At 40.1% G+C, this 21,641-nt stretch overlaps 1 protein-coding gene across 3 annotated transcripts in view; it reads left to right on the top strand.

Moving 5' to 3' along the window:
* Positions 1-21,641, top strand: part of LOC136863834 (dynamin-binding protein) — a 446,212-nt gene that overhangs the window by 108,961 nt on the left and 315,610 nt on the right. For all 3 annotated transcript variants that reach the window (XM_068226424.1, XM_067140170.2, XM_068226425.1), the window contains one exon: positions 10,720-12,050. In XM_068226424.1, coding sequence (XP_068082525.1) covers positions 10,720-12,050 — 1,331 coding nt within the window. The remainder of the gene's footprint in view (positions 1-10,719; positions 12,051-21,641) is intronic.

Here is a 21,641-nt window from a genome sequence, read left to right as displayed (position 1 = left end):
AAAATGACAGTGACGCTATCCTATAATTGATCCAGCACATCGCGTACGTGATGCTTACTTCAAACGTATATTTCCAGCTCATCTAGCCTCACGCCAGGCTTCCAAAATGTTTTCCGTTGGTCTGCCGTTGGGAGTTCCTTTGTTTCCACTCTCTGCTTTGTGTACGTCATGTCAAAATTCCACCTTCCAAACTTAGTTGGTGAGCAAATAAACCTGAACTCCAAGCTTCCTGCAGAAATTGTGACATGTACTGCTGAGTGTAGATGTTCCCTGCCATAACTGAGACTTAAATAAAATAAAATCTTCTTTATACATTCGAGTAGATGATTGATTAATTGAATGAGCACTTCAATAAGGGCTCAATAGATCATAATATTTTGTATTGTATCACAAAGAAAGTTAAAATGTACATGAAAAGGCATTATGAGTTTCTGTTGTTTTTTAAATATTTTAAAATTTTCTAACCATTGTTATTAAACGTAAGTGTGTGTAATTCTGTCAAGCTGCAAGTTTTTGCTAATATTAGTTATTTTATGTTCCTTTACATTCTGTCATGTAGATAACATTTACGATTATTTTTCCTGAAAACCTCACCTCAGGCTTCTGCCAAAGGGACGGCTCTGTTTGTGTGTAGATTTAATGTTATGTCGACATTTGCATTAACCCGTAAGAAGCGAGGTCTTGGTTTGTAACACTATCCACGAGGTCCGGGCAGTGAGACCGCCGAAAGTGTTTTATATTTTAATACATGTATAAATTCTAACATTGTCTAGAAACGTTTCCAGTACTCAATAGTGACCTTTCTTGATGGGGAAATACGCAAGTAGTAATGGAATAATCTACCACTTGATGACAAATCGTTTTAATTATGACGAAAGGTAGCAACACAGAAAAATATTACAACAATAAGGGAACTAAGGAATAATACGATATATCACTAAGTAACAGGCAAAATTCTTCTGCAGTCACTTAAGAAACAGTCGTGACTAAACAGAAATGGTGGAAATTAATGATAATTAATAACATGGAAAAACTCTGCAAGGCAAAAATTCTTCATTTCTACTCCTGCTGAGTACAGCGAGTATATACTTTACTAGCGCACTCCAAACAAATTGGTTTTTTGCACCCGTGGCACAAGTACGAGGTTCTCCTTTCCTTCTTTGGGTCACACAGGTAACACGTTTTCCTTTTTTGCAACTTTTCATATGAGGGTTCTGGTTCTTCATCTGGCATTCTCATAACTCTGTGGATGCAAGCTCGCAGCTTGAATGTGAGATGAAAATCATTCACTCCTCTTTCCATCTGCGGTTTCACAAGAGAGGAGGCGAGATCCAACATGAATACTAACCTAGTTCTCACAGGATTATCCTTGAAGGCATTGGCAGCTCTGATGTCCAGGACCCTGTAGAAAATAGTCATGGGCCACCGCCGTGTGCACCGTCCAGTGCAATAAACCACACACTTTTCATCCACATCGTCTATGCCTCCTTTTTTGCAGTTGTAGTACATTGTAATTTCAGACTTATTAGTCTCAGCATCAATTGCACTGTCATGGTGCATAGAAGATATGAGAATAACAGCTCATCCCTTCTTTGGGACTTCTGATACCAAAGTAATGTCTGGTAAATCCAAATTGACATGATCTTACTTCTCTCGCCTTTTATGGCAAAAATGCCAGTGGAATTTCCAGTTTATTCTTTTTGAGAGTTCCTACGTATGTAAGTTTCTTGTCTTTCTGTTAGATCCATCCACGGATGCAGATATCCGCGAAGTTAGTGCCTTGGTGGAGACAAACTGTATGCCAGTGCGGATAATATTGCTGATAATTTCTAAATAATGATGTTTATTGATTTTCACTCAGGTATACTCTTACTTTTGCTTGTAGTTAGGCAACCCGTGATATTGGTATGGGAGAATGGTGATGTATAGAGCCTTGAGATCTTAAAGGCGTAAATCTGACCTAAGCCTAACTGGCTTCTGCCCGCAATTAGTGGAAGAAAGGAACAAAGGTCAGTACATCGATAGTTGTCGAAAGAGAAAATCCCTCATAAACCTGTAACTGTAGGGGTTGTGGTGCCAGGTCTCAGGCCTATTGTATTATGTTAACAGATCTATCCGTTTCAATATTTTGGTTGTAATATACTGTAAGTAAATATTTAGAATATCCATGAATAACAATTTGCGGATGCGGATTACCATTCACAAATGCGGATGAAGGAAGTGCGGATGTTATTTTGTATATCCGCACAGGGCTCTACATATAGGGGAGGACTGAGTTGAAGTACTGCTTGAGTAGGTTTCGAAAGACGTCGTTCTTCTACACTAAGTATTAACCCGTCCGAGTTCTTACCGCAGTAGATGTACCCATTATAGAAATAAGTGTTCCTAGCATCAGTAAGGCACATCAGTTTTAGTCCACGTATTTGGGAGATAGTGGGTTCGAACCCCACTGTTGGCAGCCCTGAATTTGGTTTTCCGTGGTTTCCCATTTTCACACCTGGCAGATGCTGGGGCTGTACCTAATTAAGGCCATGGCCGCTTCCTTCCCACTCTCAGCTCCTTCCTGTCCCATCATTGCCACAAGACCTGTCTGTGTCGGTGCGACGTGAAGCAACTTGCAAAAAGGTTTTAGTCCATACTTGCACGGCTTACTAGGCATATACATCTTGAATCTACACCTCCTCCTGAAGCTGACCAGCATCTCATCAATACACACAGAGGATCCAACACTGAACGCACTCTGACAATTCCTGACAAATGCGTCAAATACCTCAGAAATATTTGCTGTAGGATCAATCTCTTTGCGTTCACTTATGTCGTCAAGGTTGTCAAATCTAAGTTTTGAGAGAAGAGTTTAAAATCTGTTTTTACTTATCACGCAGCAGAATATTTCCCTCCCAGTACCATCTGTCACAAAAATTGACTTTGTGCTTTCATAACAAACCTATGAAGGCTTTCAGCTCCATTATATCTACATTTCTCAAGTCTATTTGTGATTTGTCCTTGCTTCTCTCTCTGGTGAGTTTTACATTTGTCCATCGAAGAACAGTACCGAGAATATCATCCATTATAAGAAGATCCCATACAGATACGGGATCAGCTTCATTACCAATTTGAGCTGTACGTCGTAAAGCTGGGAGTCTCAAAATATTGTGCTTCAGTGTCTGAGGATGCTTTGGGACGCAGGATTTTGATGACCATTTATATTGATTCTTCTCTTAATAATAATGAGGTTAAATTGCGTCACTATTACTTTCATCAGAAGATTCACTCACATTATTTTCTTCTATCTCATCGTTCACTGCACTAACTACCATTTCCTTGTGATTTAAACTATTTTCTGAGTCCGAACTATGATCACTATGAATAGTGATATTGTCCAATTAAAAATAGGAAAGAATTTCCACCAGTCAATACTTGTTTTTTATTGCTTATATTAAGCTACAGGACCGGTTTCGACCCCATATACAAGGTCATCTTCAGCTGAACCATGAATACATATTTATATGATGAAGCTTTGATTAAATTGCATTTTCAAAGGAATGTTATATGATGATGTGCATTTAGTCACATACAAATGGGGCATGTCTTATCGTGAATTGGCATATATGTCAGTATGTACAATATTGCAACTGTATGTCTAAAATATTATGTTGAGGTCCTACAATTAGTGTATCAAACATATCTTCACTGAAACTAACTTATATATATATGTACGGGATAAAATACAATATATAAAAAACATTTCGTGCACATGAACATTCGTATCTTGCTTGTTGGTCAATTCATCAACTCTCGTATTAAAGTCCTATTTACATTTGTACACTCAGCTGCTGTTCTTGGAGTTTAAAAGATATGGTTGTAAAATTGCATGAGTAAAAGATTAGTCTTCATGTGGGATAAAACACTTTCCAATTGAAAAAAAAGGTTGCCAGATGTATGGATAAAATTCGGCTAAAATACGTTCAGCTCTGCTATGTATGTTGCCTTATATTAGAATCAAATCTTGTTGTCCTGTGGCGTCCATAAAATTGGGTTCAAAGTAATGGCTCCTTTCCCATTTGTAGCTGTGCAATGGTGTTATGTTTATCTGTGGAAGATAAGATTGAGCTATGAGAGATATTATGTTGGAGGAATGTCTAAAGGTTATGTGTGTAAATTTGAATATGTACTTACTATTGTTGGTGTAGCCAAGTTGTGTTTGACGTGCGAGCTTGTAGTGTACTACTTCGTGTTCTTCTTGGGCTCATGCTAGCTGCTGTGAGGGGAAGGGAAGGAGGGGTAGGGAGAGTTGTTGTTGTGGGGGTAGGGGTGGAGCTGGGTGTGTTGTTTGATGTTTTTCTGTTACGTGTCGCATTCTGTTTGTCAATTAACTTAAGGTAAGAGTTTTTTAGAGCGGGGATAACTGTATTGAAGATGATGTTAGTTTTTTCTGTGATTTCATTTATGTTGTAATTTGAATTGGTGTACTGATCTAGAGTAATGTAAAATTCTTCTGTTATGTTGAGCAGGGGGCCCGCTCTAAAAAACTCTTACCTTAAGTTAATTGACAAACAGAACGCGACACGTAACAAAAAAACATCAAACAACACACTCAGCTCCACCCCTACCCCCACAACAACAACTCTCCCTACCCCTCCTTCCCTTCCCCTCACAGCAGCTAGCATGAGCCCAAGAAGAACACGAAGTAATACACTACAAGCTCGCACGTCAAACGCAACTTGGCTACACCAACAATATAGTAAGTTCATATTCAAATTTACACATATAACCTTTAGACATTCCTCCAACATAATATCTCTCATAGCTCAATCTTATCTTCCACAGATAAACATAACACCATTGCACAGCTACAAATGGGAAAGGAGCCATTACTTTGAACCCAATTTTATGGACGCCACAGGACAACAAGATTTGATTCTAACATAAGGCAACATACATAGCAGAGCTGAACGTATTTTAGCCAAATTTTATCCATACATCTGGCAACCTTTTTTTTTAAAATTGGAAAGTGTTTTATCCCACATGAAGACTAATCTTTTACTCATGCAATTTTACAACCATATCTTTTAAACTCCAAGAACAGCAGCTGAGTGTACAAATGTAAATGGGACTTTAATACGAGAGTTGATGAATTGACCAACAAGCAAGATACGAATGTTCATGTGCACGAAATGTTTTTTATATATTGTATTTTATCCTGTACATATATATATATAAGTTAGTTTCAGTGAAGATATGTTTTATACACTAATTTTAGGACCTCAACATAATATTTTAGACATACAGTTGCAATATTGTACATACTGACATATATGCCAATTCACGATAAGACATGCCCCATTTGTATGTGACTAAATGCACATCATCATATAACATTCCTTTGACAATGCAATTTAATCAAAGCTTCATCATATAAATATGTATTCATGGTTCAGCTGAAGATGACCTTGTATATGGGGTCGAAACCGGTCCTGTAGCTTAATATAGGCAATAAAAAAACAAAGTATTGATTAGTGGAAATTCTTTCCTATTTTTAATTGTGTAATTCGTCAATACGGAAATGAAGATTATAGATTACGATAGTGATATTGTCTTCACAACTGTCTCCATCACTACAGTCCTCTTCAAGCCACTCCTGCACAAATTTAGTAAAGCTTTCACTTGTAACACATGTCCTGGAAGTATCCATTGCAGTATTATTTGAGACACTAGTTCCTGCAGGACTGTTCGTACCATAAACCTCCTTCATGAAGTATTATTACTGAGACTGTTCGCTTCACACTCACTGATAAATAAAACAGCAAGATCCAGTTTCATGGACCGCTTGCATGTGATGAATGATTACTGATCGCTGAGGCAGTTCACATCTACTGATAACATAAATGCCGTAGTCCGGTCTCGCAGGCTGTTTCCTGGACATCAATCACGACTGTGTGTAACCTTGAACTTGTTACGGTCATACTACAGGGGGTGAAGTTATTTTCAGAACCCATTGATAAGGTAGCTAGCAGCACAAGTTATCGCAACAGCAGAGTTTCCAGATATTTAAAGCCAACCATGCTGTAGCGGTCTCGGTGACCGGATCTCGGTACTTGAGGGTTAAGGATGAACTTCAAGGAAACTCAATAACTTGCCTAATATCAAGTTCTTGTTGTTGTGTAGACTGATTTGGGTCAGTGTGTTGTTTGGTCACCCTTCCTCAATTTCTTAATGTGTTCGAACCCCACTGTTGACAGCAATGAAGGTGGTTTTCTGTGGTTTTCTATTTTCATACCAGACAAATGCTGGGGCTGTACTTTAATCAAGGCCATGGCAGATTCCTTCCCACTCCTAGCCCTTTCCTATCCCATCATCGCCATGAGACATTTCTGTGCACTGCTACAAAGGTTCACATCAAAATATAGAATTCCTATACCTTCCATCCAAAAATAAACCTTTTTATATTGTCAAATACCATGTGATTTTTAACTGTTCACTTATAACCATGAATTCTTATCTCTTCACATCACTCTCTGGGCTACTTTATGTTTTCTCCTAATTTGCCTTTTTATTTTTTCCCTTCCTATTTGTTTCTGACACAGACAGGTCTTTTGGCGTCATTGGGATAGTACAGGGCTACTCAAGGTCTCCTTGTTTCCATACTGAACTGGGAATCGTGACGTTAATTCAAATTATGATCTTCACACGACCACATTGTTGGCTTCGAAACCACCTGAATTAAGCCTGTGAATCACCTCAACTTAAGAGAACAAGATTATTCTTCCCACTGATAACATATGTTGCCTTATGATTTATGCACCTCAAGCTGGACTATTCTCTTGTTTATCAAGACTCAACAACTGGGATACCTTCTCAAAAATGTTATGTTTTACTGTCAGACACACCACACCATTTCAACTGGTTATAATCTAACAGTGACTTTATAGGTGCTGTCATATGTTTTAGATTGTTAGATGCACCATACCCTCATCATTTTAATGTTACATTTAAAATTTGCTTTAGTAGGTGCATTTAAATGTTGTATATAGATACACCTTATGTTCTACAAACCTCAAGCTGGACTACTTTCTCATGTATCATACCCTAACTATTGTTACCTTCTCTGTTTTGCTTTCATTGTTTTAACTTTTGACAATTTAGCTTTCAACATTAATCCTTGTATTTGCTGTCATGTGTTTTATATTTCAACTATTGTCGCGGCCACCAAATTAGGCGGGTCAGAGAAATTACACTGTTGCCAAGGATATGTAGCAACTGGCGAAGAAATGTCTAACTGAACACATCATTTCGGAGCGCAAAGCAAGTTGTTCTCTCTCAAGCTCCTAATGTTACTTCATACAATGTTTCGAATCAAATTATACTACAAGCTTCAGAAAAGACTGATGATTTCAGTGGTATAACTATTTTCCATATAAACCATTTTAAATAATTATTAAAAATAAAATCTTGAACGAGTAAATTTAAATCCGTAGGATCATGTATTGAACATTTCAGTAAGCGGCCAAGTTCTTATTTCTTCAGCCAATAACATTTTGTCTGCGGGAAAAATGTAAAAAAATCGCCTTATATTTTTTATCTGAAAAATATTTCCGTGAGTCTTATAATTTTCCTGAAAAATGGCCGGGAAAGCGATCATGTAAATGTCACTAGCTGAGGCAGTTCGGGGCGTGCGCACCAACACAGGACGCCGTAATTACTTTCAGATTACATATTAATCTGTATCAGTTTTATTACATTATAACTTTAAATACCGTATTTGAATACTTTATATTGTACTGAGTGATATAGAAAAAGAACTACTTTAAAGAATAGGTTTTCATTAATTTACAATGAAGTAAGAATCGGTTTCTAGCTTCAAGGCAGCCTAAGATTTCTTAGTCACTGTCATCACTCATCTCACTATCTGTCGAGTTGTCTTTTACACCGATGATGATGAATGGCTCCATTCTTACGTCCCTTACTATTTCCTTGGCCCAATCGTCTGTTTGAAGATTTTCCGCGCGATTGAAGCACTTTTCCCAGTCTGAAGCAGTCACACGGTCTATGGCTTCTGACGTGAGTTTTTCTACATCCTTTATTTTGAATGTCTTGTTCCTCTCTGCCACTTCTCTCTTGACTTGAGCCCAAATCAATTCACATTCACCATACATCTTTAACTGCACTTACGTTGCGAGCTCAACAGCTGCATGACAGGGAATGACTCGGGTAAGGTGGCCTGGAGCGGATGGGCTTCAGTTTGACAGCACTGCACGATCAGCGTTGCCAATCCGTGCCCGGAGGTAAGCGACTCTCGACCATCTGTCCCATATCTGACGACAGCGCAGTTTTCCTCACCCGCCTAATTTGGTGGCCGTGACAATAGTCATAGTTTAACATTTGTCTTGTAGGTGCTATCATATATTATATATTGCTATTCGATAAGTTGCATTTTGCTCAATTGATTTGTTGGCTGATGATGACGCGCAATGAGCGTCGAAACTAGTACCAACCTTCTCTAAACGTTATGTGATATATATTCACATCAATAAACATTCATGGTATTGAAAAGGTGGACCTTTAACATTTTCATTTTACTGTAATCCCAGTTCAATACAGAACAAAATGAAGTTTCTAACTTTCAATGAGACCTATTTGTGTCGGTGCGACATAAAACAACTTGCAAAAAAAAAAAAAAAAAAAAAAAAAAAAAACAAAAAAAAAACAAAAAAAAAAAAAAAACAACCTTACAACAAAGTTGGAAGTACGAACACATTAGTTCTCCTTTGTCAGTAGGATGTTGCACCCCTTTGGACCTGGATGCCTGCAGTGATTCAGATAGGAAAGGAGCCATACAGGTTTTATATCCTTTGCTGAGGCAAGTTGACCTACAACAGTTGTAACTGGCCCTCGATATTTTGGATAATGTCACTGGGATGTAGTTGACGTCCAAGTTGGTCCCACACATGCTCTGTTGGGGACAGATTGGAGATGTTGGTTGGCAAGGGAGTACCTCAATATCATGTAGGCAGTTCATAAGAAACATGTGCCATGTGTGGATGAGAGTTGTCCTGTTGAAAGATGGTACCAAGATACTGTCTCATGGGAATTAATACATGAGGACATGGGATGTCCGTGACAAACCATTAAGTTGTCAGAGTTCCCTGAATCACTACCAAAGGTGACTTGATTTCATACCCGATGGCTCGCCGCTTCATGACACCAGGAGTAACACCAGTGTGTCTCTCCGAAACACTGGCAGAATGTGCACTTCCCCTTGGTGCCACCATACTCGCAGGCGAGGTCATCTGCGATAGTACGGAAATGAAAACCTACAACCTGTTGTCCAGTCATTGACCGGGTCAGGGATGTAATGAATGAAACATATATATATAGGCTGTTATTACAATGGGGTCACCACTCCCAAGGTGATTTATTAATGAGTTATAAATGCTATGAAATGATAATGGAAAGTGTTGCTGGAATGAAAGATGACAGGGAAAACCGGAGTACCCGGAGAAAAACCTGTCCCGCCTCCGCTTTGTCCAGCACAAATCTCACATGGAGTGACCGGGATTTGAACCATGGTATCCAGCGGAAAGAGGCCGACGCGCTGCCGTCTGAGCCACGGAGGCTCCTGCGATAGTATGGAACCAAGATTAATCGCTGAAAATGATCCGACACCACTTGTCGGCAGTGTCCATGCTTCCCGGGTACAGCACCATTCTCTATGCAGCCGTATGTGATACGGGATTAGCGGCAGCCTACGTGTGGGACGGCAATTCAGTGGTGTGGTTTGGCAGCCGCTAGTCTTTGATCAATGGTGAGGGATGACACAGGGTTTTAATGAGTCTCTTATTTGCACCCAGATTGGCAGGCACAGATGTAAAGAGGATTACGACGTGCTTGGTGCACAATAAGGCGATCCTCTCTTGGTGTGATCAGACTTGGTTGACCAAATCTTGATGACACGTGGTTTCTCTCACATTCTCATTCAGTGCAACATCGGGCGGTTGTTACATCTGAATGCTGCACAAACTTGGATATTGCACGATTAGACCAGTCGACCACATGCACCCACAATGAGGCTCCTTTCAAAATCTGTCAAGTGCTGGTAATGTCGTCTCTGACAAGCACACGGTATTCTCCGTGGTCCTTCACAGGGCTCACTAATCATCTGATGCTGCGCATGCCCCTTGTATACCCCATCAGGCCTAATGACATGGTTATGTAGTAACAATGCTAATGCACACTATTGGCCATTCTAGTTGTCACATCATTTACATACCCTTCGATGGTATGTATCGGTACGAAATTATGTCGACATCGGACCATTCCTTCCATGTGCTTAAAAGTTTTTTTTGGCAGTGAATGTATATCATATATTGGTACTTAAGTATAATATCTGTATTTATTAAACTGAAAGGTAATCCCAAGGTTGATACACCTGTTAAAGTGTGTACTGTTGAGTGAAGTACATTTCTATGAGGTATTAGGAATTGATCAAAGAATAGCATATGCGAAGAAATAACACTTGTCTTGAAAGCTATGTTATGGAAATGCTGAGAATTTAGTCTGTTGTGTTCATAGAATGTCTGACACTTTCTTTAGAAATGAATTATTATCCAGTTTTTTTTTTTTTTGGTATTGTCTTTATGCATTTGAATGGTTTCATTGTTATTTTTATGTAATTCTCATGCAACAGTGTGGAATTTGATAAGTTTACGTCCTGCTTTTCAGGGGTGTTTGTGGCAACCGGACGGGTATATTTCCATCTGCATATGTAAGTGCTGTAGAAGAATTAGATGATATGTCAGTACCTGATACCTCTAATGAAAGTCACCTTCACAACATCAGTATTACAGATGATGATGATTACTTCAAAGTGAATATGCCATCAGTTTTCCAGTCTGGAGAAAGTGTAGAGAATGTACGAAGTTCATCATATTTTGATGATAGTAGTTCTACCAAACCAAATTTCGGAATAGAAGCAGACAACCAGGTGCCCTTGGTTAACCTTAATAATTGCACTGATGACCTGAGTATTTTAGAAGATGATTACTTTAAAAGGAATATGCCATCAATGTTCCAATCTGAACATAGTACTCAGAATATACAAAGTTCATCACCTAGTGACATGTTTAATCATAAGAAGGTGTACTTAGAATATCAAGCACCCATGGAATTGGATATTATTCCATATGGAATTACATTGTATCCATTTTATGCTCAGTTTGATAATGAACTAAGTTTCCACGAGGGGGAAATAGTGACGTTAATTCGTCATGTGAATAAGGAGTGGGTTGAGGGGAAAATTGATGGCAGGAAGGGTATCTTCCCATCCAGTTATATAAATATCATTGTGGACTGTAACATAGACTTTGCGCCTATGACAGAAAATGTGCATCATTCTTTCAGAGGGGATGATCCCAGCAATAAAGTTGAAAATAATTTAATTCCAGATTCATTTGCTGTTGTGTTGTATAATTTTGATGCACAAATGAATGGTGATATTACTGTAAAAGATGGTGAAGTTGTATACATTCTTAAGCAAATTAATGAGGACTGGTGTGAAGTAAAAAATCATACTGGAAATGCTGGACTCTGTCCTCGAAATTATTTAGCACCATATACCCTTCCAGGCAAATCAAAACATATATCACACCAGAGATATTCTCTTGCAAATGATAGTAGTATGCGAGATTCAGAAGACAATATAATATCACCGATTAATACAATTTCTGAAATGAATAAGCGTAATTACTTACCAGATGATTTCTTGCAACCTAAAACAAAGGCCCAAAACAAAGGCAGTTTAGATGATATGATATCTAAAAATCTGGACTCTCTAACTTTTACTACATCCTGGACTCCAAGGAAAGCATCGCAGAGAACAAATTCAGCTGAGAACTTGTCAAGTGTACACAAACTGGACATCATTAATGATGAAAAGGAAAGAAATTTAGTTAGTGAAGTGCCAAATAAGGAATATATATCAGATGTGAAAAAGGAAGTAATAGAATCTCAGCAGGAGGAGATAGCAGTGGAGCAACAAACTGAGACATCAACAGGTAATTAACTCACAGTAAATATATTTCTGTGTATTTGAATTCATATTTATATTCAATGTCTACTGTATTGGTTTAGTGTAAGAAAAGGCCTAAGGCCCAACGGCCTTACCTATGTCTATCTGTTTTGCAGAGATGAGGAGTTAACTGTAGGCTTCAAAAAGCAGCTTCTCAAATTCCAAAATTCTTATGTACGTATTTGTAAATAATTTTCATTATTTAAAAGTTACACATTATACCGTGTAGTATGAAATATCCTCCTTATAATAAGCCACTCTATACAGGGTGTTAGGTGTATACGTGCAGATATTTTTTGTAGCAATAGAGAACGATGTGACGAACCACTATATATCAAACTTTTAGTAATCCTCGGAAGTTATTTTCGAGAGCAAAGGGGTACGATGTTTTTAGAATAGGTAGTATGCCTTGTTCTTTGTGAATGAATAGCTTTCCTTTGATAACAGGCAAGTCACGCGCCATCCCTGCCAAACTGGTTTCTGTTCTGTTTATGTTTAAGAGCAAATGTACTACTGTGACAGCTGAGCGCTCCCTATTCAATGCCACGAGATGTTACGTAATATACTTGCCAAACTGGTTTTATGTTTACGAGCAACTGACCTAGGGTAACAGCTGAAGGCTACCAGTCTACAACATGTTACGTTACATTATCGCCAGACTGGTTTGTTGTTGTTAGTATTTAGTTTCCGTCTTAGGGGTTTCAGACAACACTAGTTATCGGTTTCGGACCCTGGAGATGTATTGAATTCTCAGGGTTAATACTGGTTCATTTGCTGTTACGTCCTTTAGGGGATAGGGATATCTGTGGTCGTCAGCCCTGTGGTCTAGTGAGTAAGGAAATGACCTGAAAACCTGTGTCGGTGCGTGACCTGTACGAGCGTGTGATATAATTATTGGTTGGGATACGCACGCCGGGACGTGAAATGCGGTACGATCCCCATTGTGCATTGCGTAAAGGTAGAAGAAGGACGACAGTTCCTTGCGCCAATGAACAAATGCATGGCATAGGATATCCATATGAGTAGAATCAGAATTGAATTATCGAAGCACATCGAACGTTTTGTTTCAAACGAAAAATGGACATATTATACAACTAAGTAAATTAAACGTACCTACATTTCGTGCTTCCTGCCTGGTTGAGTGGCTACAATGGTTGAGATACCAGCCTTTTGACTCCAACTTCGCATGTTCGAACCTGGCCCCGTGCAGTGGTATTTGAAGGTGCTCAAATACGTCAGCCTCGTGTCGGTATATTTACTGGTACACCGAGCTCGATAGCTGCAGTCGCTTAAGTGCTACCAGTATCCAGTATTCGGGAGATAGTGGGTTCGTACCCCACTGTCGGTAGCCCTGAAGATGGTTTTCCGCGGTTTCCCATTTTCACACGAGGCAAATGCTGGGGCTGTACCTTAATTAAGGCCATGGTTGCTTCCTTCCCACTCCTAACCCTTACCTGCCCCGTCATCGCTATAATACCCATCTGTGTTGGTGTGACGTAAAGCAACTTGTCATTCGAGCCAAGACACCACTGTGGTTCAGAATATCCTCTGGTGCTTAAACATACGTTCATGGAGGTCATCCGAAGTGGTTACCTCAGTTCGGTATACTTTGTTTCTCATGTCCCCCCCAGGCATAACAATCCACTGGAATAAGGGCTGGCCAATTGATAGTTCCACATCGTCCTGTCTACCGTTGAGGAAATGTCTGCACCATCGTGTAAAATCCACGTGGTTCGGCGTAGTCGAAGCGACACGTCCTCCGAAAGCTCCAGTAACGTACTATATCTACTGTACAGGAGCAAGATAACATTAATAAAAAGATGTAACCGACCTCCAACTACACCCATCCTGATATTAATTAGAACCGGTGCTGGAAACTGCCTTGTCCTATTGAATGGGGATATTCCACAGCTCATGAGTGGGATATAGTGGGTTCCAACCCCTCTGTCGGCAGCCCTAAAGGTGGTTTACCGTGGTTTTTCATGTTCACACCAGGCAAATGCTGGGGCTGTAACGTCATGAATGCCACGATCGCTTCCTTTCCGATACTAGCCCTTTCCCGTCTCATCGTCACCATAAGGAAAGCTACACCGATCAAATTTATGCAAGTAAGGTGATTGGTACCGGTCTGAGTGTCCGAGACCGTTGAGGTCCTTATCTTCCGACCTCCAACTTGGCAGGTTCAATCTTGGCTCAGTCTGATGATATTTGATGGGGCACACATACGTCAGTCTCGTGTCGTAGAAATACTGGCACGTAAATGAACTCCTGCGATATGAAATTTCGTCACCTCAGCGTCTCAGAAAACGGTATAAATAGTATGTGGGGCGTAAAGCAAAATAACGCTAATAAAAAGACGATTGGTCAAAGAGACAGACTTCCCACTGCATCCATCCAGATATTAATTGAGAGCCGGTGCTAGAGGTTGCCTTGGTATACTAAATATTAAACACTCCTTCTATAAAAATTGCCTCAAGTGTCACTAATACACTTGACAGAAATTCTGGATTGAGTGCTTGATCAATTAACCAGCGGCAGAAATCCACTCTTAAATCATCACCGAGCTTGATAGTAGCTGTCGCTAAAGTTCGAACAGTATCCAATATTCGGGATGTACTGGCTTCGAATCCCTCTGTCGGCAGCTTTAAAGATGATTTTCCATGGTTTTTCATGTTCACACCAGGCAAATGCTAGGGCTGTACCTTAATTAAGACCACGGTTGCTTCCTTCCCGATCCTAGTCCTTAGTTATATCTGTCGCCATAAAACCTATCTGTGTCGGTGCGACGCACCGATACAGATAGGTCTTATAGGACGATGGGATAGCAAAGGCCTAGGAGTTGGAAGGAGGCGGCCGTGGCCTTAATTAAGGTACAGCCCTAGCATTTGCCTGGTGTGAAAATGGGAAACCACGGAAAACCATCTTCTGGGCTGCCGACAGTGGGATTCGAACCCATTATCTCCGGGATGCAAGCTCTCAGCCATGCGTCTCTAACCGCACGGCCAACTCGCCCGGTAATAATAATAATAATAATAATAATAATAATAATATTTTTTGCTGCCGGGCAGAGTGGCTCGACGGTTGAGGTGCTGGCCTTCTGACCCCAACTTGGCAGGCTCGATCTTGGCTCAGTCCGATGGTATTCGAAGATGCTCAAATAAGTCAGCCTCGTGTCGGTAGATTTACTGGCGCGTAAAAAGAACTCCTGCGAGACTAAATTACAGCACCTCAGCGCCTCCAGAAACAATAAGAGTAGTTAGTGGGACGTAAAGCAAATAACATTACCGGTATTATTATCAACAAGTCATTAGGAGCTGAAAGGCAGGGAAGAAAATAGTAAAATATGCGTGGTGTAGGAGGAAACAAGATGAAATGTACTTCACCCGTGCCTACATCGCTCGCAGTAGTTTACTACAGGATAGTATGCGTAAGACCAGAACCAGGTCTCTTTGCGATGAGTCAGGTGTATCTCCGTATTGTGGTTAGCACTCGAGGACAAAGTGTGACAAACAGGTTTTGTGTATAAACATCAAACATGCACATCAACAGACACACACACGCAATGTACCCAAACCAGTACAGTGTAGAATGAAGAACTGCCATGCTGTGTTCAAGGTCAATATCTAGCGTTTTAACAAGCACGTCTTCCGTGTGTTGTGTTCAGCTTGCGCCACGTACAAGACAATCGCGAACTGAAACTCTAGATTTATAATTTTTGTTACCGGTACTTCAATTTTTCTGCTCGGATTTATGAGAATATCGAACTATCGAGACTCAAAATACTACATCGATTGAGAACTGAACTCCCAACTCAATACGCTGCAGAAATGGTGTAACATCTGACCTACCAATGTGAAACACGTAGCAATTGTTCAAGTGACCTCCCTGGACTACTCTGCAGGCTTCACTTCTCCGTACCCGGCGAGTTGGCCATGCGGTTAGGAGCGCACAGCTGTGAGCTCGCATCCGGGAGATTGGGGCTTCGAACCCCAATGTCGGCAACCCTGAAGATGGTTTTCCGTGGTTTCCCAAGTTCACACCAGGCATTGCGGGGGTTGAACCTTAATTAAGGCCACGACCACTTTCTTACCATTCCTAGGCCTTTCTTGCCCGATTGTCGCCATAAGACCTCTCTGTGTTGGTGCGACGTAAAGCATCTAACAAAAGAAAATCACTTCTCCGAATCCAGTCTTCCGTAATATCCATTGGAGATCTGGCGGGCCAATTGATGGGTCCATGTCGTCCTATTCGCCATAGACCAAAGGACTGATCCAAATGATCACGCAGTAAGCGGCTTATATCAGGTGGTGGACCATCGTGTAAAAACCACGTTTCAGCGTAGTCGAAACGGAGCGTCCTCTGAAAGCTCTAATAACGTACCTATGAGGAACTCCAGGTAAGATACCCCTATGAACTGTGCAGGTAAGATGATGATAATAATGTCATTGGCTTTACATCCCACTAACTACTTTTCACGGTTTTCGGAGACGCGGATTTGCAGGAATTTAGTACCATAGGAGTTCTTCAGTACCAGTAAATCTACTGACACAAGGCTGACGTATTTGAGCACCTTGTCAAGACTGGACTCAGAAGGCCAGTGCCTCAACCGTCTGAGCCACTCAGCCCGGCAAGATGATTGGTGCAGCACTGCGTAAAGTGCTGGCCTTCTGAACCCAACTTGGGAGGCTTGGTCTTGGCTCAGTCCGGTGGTATTTGAAGGTGCTCAAATACGTCAGTCTCGTGTCTGTAGATTTATTTGCATTAAAAAATACTGCGATAAAAAATTCTGGCATTTCAGCGTCTCCGAAAACCGTGAAAATTAGTTAGTGGAACGTAAAGATATTATTATTATGATTATTATTATTATTATTATTATTATTATTATTAGTAGTAGTAGTAGTAGTAGTAGTAATATTATTTTTACGGAAGTTCTAATTAAACGGGTCCATTACAGTTATCATTTTACCTATCGGTACTTACTGTTCAGTAATAAGCCTTCCGTCCGCCTCTGTGGTGCAGTGGTTATTGTGATTAGCTGCCACCCCCGAAGCTCGGGTTCGATTTCCAGCTCTGACAAGAAATTTGAAAAGTGGTACGAGGGCTGGAACGGGGTCCACTTAGCCTCGGGAGGTCAAATGAGTAGAGGTGGTCCGATTCCCACCTCAGCCATCCTGAAAGTTGTTTCCCGTAGTTCCCCCCTTCTCCAGGCAAATGCTGGGATGGTACCTAACTTAAGGCCACGGCCGCTTCCTTCCCTCTTCCTTGTCTATCCTTTCCAATCTTCCCATACCCCCGCAAGGCCCCTGTTCAGCATAGCAGATGAGGCCTCCTGGGTGAGGTACTGGTCATTCTCCCCAGTTGTATCCCCGATCCAATGTCTCACGCTCCAGGACAGTACCCTTGAGGCGGTAGAGGAGGGATCCCTTGCTGAGTCCCATGAAAAACCAACCCTGGAGGGTAAACAGATTAGGAAAAGGAAGAATAAGCCTTCTATTAGAAATGCCCGGCGGCAATTCCACAGTAGGTCTTTTTCCTTCGAGCAATGTTCACGATGGATGCAACTACGGTTTTTGAAATTTGTCTCATTAATAACAATTTCACTGAATACTTATAGCCTTTTCTTTCATTGTCCACCGTCCTTTCAATGACCTAAAATGTTTATGAATAAGCATAGACAACCCGCATTGTCTATTGTCAGAAATTCATCGTAGACTGTCGCAATAACAGCACAGAAATGTTGCGCCCATATTTCATTTACTTATTAACCATTTCCTTTCATTTTGTCAGCTTGGATCACTGAGTAATGCCATTGACGTCTTAAAAATCGCACACAAATACACAACACTTGATTCGCACGTATGTGCTTGTACGGATCTTCGACGTCACTGTAAGGATTCTGTGTACTTTTCACACAGAGTACCCTACACCGGTTTTCGAGTACAGCAAGTGACCTGGCACGTGAGTCATCCTCTTGTACTTGCCAAGCCTTTAGGGGAAGTGCACAACAACATGTGTTGGCCTGCGATAAGAAACAGGTTCAACAAGTCTTATACTCGGCTACTGTACTTCCGCTACGCGTGGACAGAATGACATCACCGGCGTATCCTGCTACGGCCGTTCAAAACACATTAGGTCCTGAAATATTTGGCTCAGTTATGGGCAAACTAATAGGACAAGGTAAAAAGTACATAGCATATATTATGAGATGTATTTTTCTTAGCCGACTAGCTTAATATCTGCACGTATACACCTAACACCCTGTATAACGAACAATTTCCCAATCTTGAGCTGCGAGTTTTAATAACAGAATTTGAACAACATCAACACAATGAAACTTTTTTTTATGACATAAAAAAATATAATCCCACTGCACAGGGAAATTATCAGCATTATGAAATAAATGCAAAAATTCCCTCAGTATTCCATTGTGTACATGCAGTTATTGTTCTTCATTTCGGTGAAGAATATTACATTGTCCCAAGAATTAGCAGAACATGCTTTTGAAAATGTGCCATACTGCTTAGAATAATAATTGACAACTAGCAATGCTACCAGATGTACCTGTATTATTTACAGATAAATTACACAGCAAAATATAATTTGATTCTCATTCATTTCTGCAAAACAAACTTAAATGTCCGAATAGTGTCAGAAACAAAGTGGGAATAGCCATTCATCCAGTCATCGTGTTTGGTTTTCTTCTGAGTTTGAGAGCTTTAGTATCATGTATGCCATCATTAACAAGTCTACAGAGGTCACTCTGTGGTATCCATTTTCATTCTTCAGTGAGATCCTGTGATAGTTCATGAAGAGTCTGTGGTGCAACAGGATGACCATGAACACATCTGTCTAGCATATCCCACACGTGTTCAATGGGATTTAGATCAAGACTTACTGCTGGCCGTTCCTTCACTCGAATCTGAAGCCTTCTCAAGCCGACCCTGGTGTCGGCCGCAACATGCTCCCTGGCATTGTCCTGCATGAGTAGGATTTCAGGTCCAACACCATATGCAGCAACTACCATATGGTCTAACAAAATCTGGTGATATAATCCCTAGCAGCAAGGAAGCCACGGACAAGATGATGATCTGTATGCCTGCCAAAAGTAATGCCACCCCATGCCATCACAGAACCTTGTCTGAATTTGTCTATTTGCTGTACAACATTTGGCAAGTAACTCTCACCAGGGTCTCTGTATATGTACGTGGGCATCACTTTGAGTCAGAGGAAATCGTGACTTGTCTATGAACAACACAGCTCTCCAGTGGCGAAGTTGCCAATTGACATGATTATGGGCGAACAAAAGGCGAGTAGCTTAATGTTGCTGCATTAAGCGAGGCACTCAAATAGGTCGTCTGGGTCATTAATTCCTTTCGCATAACGTGTTCCTTATGGTCTTATCGGATACCGTAACTTCTGTTGTCCTTCTGAGGTCTTGTTCCAATGTTAAAGTACCTTGTAATTGGAACCAGTTGCTCTTATTTATCAGCTGGCCTCCTCATAGCACAAGGACTCTTCCTTCAATATTTCACAGTAGACCTGTTACGTCCCATAATAGATTTAAAATTTTGATTAAACAGTCAATCAGTAATGCAATAAAAATTACAATTTAATAAGGCTGGCTGGGTAACTTTGAAGGTTTGGATTAGGAGTTTAAATATGAGCCTTTTGTCAATAGATTTACTGGCATGTTAAAGAAATCCTTTTGAGGACTATTTTTTGACATTTATTAGTCTTACTTACTCCTCGGCTCTATGGCCCTCCAAGAGCTTAGGTCTCCTTTAAGATAATTGCCCATTTTTCTCCGTCTGTCGCCCTCCTTCTCCAACCCTGCACTTTCATCTTTTTCAGGTCTTGTTTCTTTTCCTTTGCCAGGTCTTGTATCCATTAGATCAGTCTGGTTATGAGCATTTTCCTTCCCAGCCTTTTTTTTTTTTTTTTTTTTTTTTTTCTGAGGTAAGCGTGTTAATCACGTGCTCAACCCTAACCTGGAGGACCAGGGATTCTTCTGTTGGCGTTATCATACCTTATCCAAACTGTCCCTGTTTTAAGGCACCAGGAACTCACCCTTGTTCCTCCCCACTAGCAAATAAATTGCCAGCTAGACATTTCTTAAGTTTTACCAGAGACATGGCCTTGACTTCCATGAATCCCTCAAGACCAAAATATTAACCATTCACCCTCTCCATTTAATAACCAGACTTGGGACTGACATCTAGCAGGGTTGGATTACTCCCCAGACTGCCAGATTATTCATTAGTCTTTGAAGTCCAATTTATGTTCGATAGATAAGAAGGAAAGAACATTGAAGGATATTAAACATATAGCATTATTATGCATATTTTTAATGTTTCATCTCCTGTAAAATTCTTTTACTCAATTATATATTTCAGGAAACATTTGTTTTCTCATTCATAACTACAAATTTTGCTGTGAGCTCGCATCCGGGAGATAGTGGGTTCGAATCCCACTGTCGGCAGCCCTGAAGATGGTTTTCTGTGGTTTCCCATTTTCACACCGGCCACTTCCTTCCAACTCCTAGGCCTTTATTATCCCATCGTCCGGACTGTAGCATTGTAACCTGTTCTCATATAGGACAAAAGAAAATACAACTGATTAATACTGTAGTATTCAGACTCCGGTCAGTTTTACTAACTGGAAACAAATTGCCCAAATATTGTCATTGTACCGTAAATTATCACTGGCAAACCATCAGAAGGTGCGGCCTCCATAGGATCTGGACTTTGCGGGGATAGGAACTACCCAGAGGGCAAGAACACTGATACCCGTAGGAAATCAGCTTAACAAAGTTTATTGAACAAAATAGATAAACACTGAAAAGAGTAAGAAAGATTTAAATATTAAAATACCAACATCACCGAGCTCGATAGCTGCAGTCGCTTAAGTGCGGCCAGTATCCAGTATTACAAGTGATGAAAATCATTTTTCGTCTGTATTGAAAGTTTCATAAACCGTATATAGGATAATATCTTTTGTTTATTTCCACCTATTCAATACATTACAAGAAGTTGGCATTTACTTTAAAACATTATTCAGATGAGACATGTTTCGCCTCTCACTGTGAGGCATCTTCAGTCATTATCAAAAACCTTATTATTTTACCAGGCACCTGGTTGAAGATATTCAAAAATGTGTTTGATGATTATAAGAGAGGTAAGATTTACGTTAGTTATAAACATGTTCATGAAGTAACTAAAAATCTAATATATTGATAAAAACATATGTAGTTCTTTGTTGAATAGGATTTGTTTGATTGTACTATAGTAAAAGAAGGTGGCTTGAAGCCGTAGTCATTAATAGATGTCTAATACATAGTGGAAGGCATAAAATATCAGTTCTATGAGAATATACATTACATTCAAATGATACTAAAAACTAGTGGATTCAAAGGTAGTACATATAAAATGTTCAATGAAATAACTATAGATCTAATAAAATGATAAACACATATGTAGTTCTTTGTTAATTAGGACGTCGTAAGATTGTACGGCTTAAGGCCGTAGTCATTAATAGATGTCTAATACATAGTGGAAGGCATGTGAAATCAGTTCAATGA

This window comes from Anabrus simplex, chromosome 2 (genome assembly GCF_040414725.1).
Source record: "Anabrus simplex isolate iqAnaSimp1 chromosome 2, ASM4041472v1, whole genome shotgun sequence".
Classification (NCBI taxonomy): domain Eukaryota; kingdom Metazoa; phylum Arthropoda; class Insecta; order Orthoptera; family Tettigoniidae; genus Anabrus; species Anabrus simplex.
Note: the sequence above shows the minus strand (reverse complement) of the source record. Positions and strands in the feature narration are given on the sequence as shown.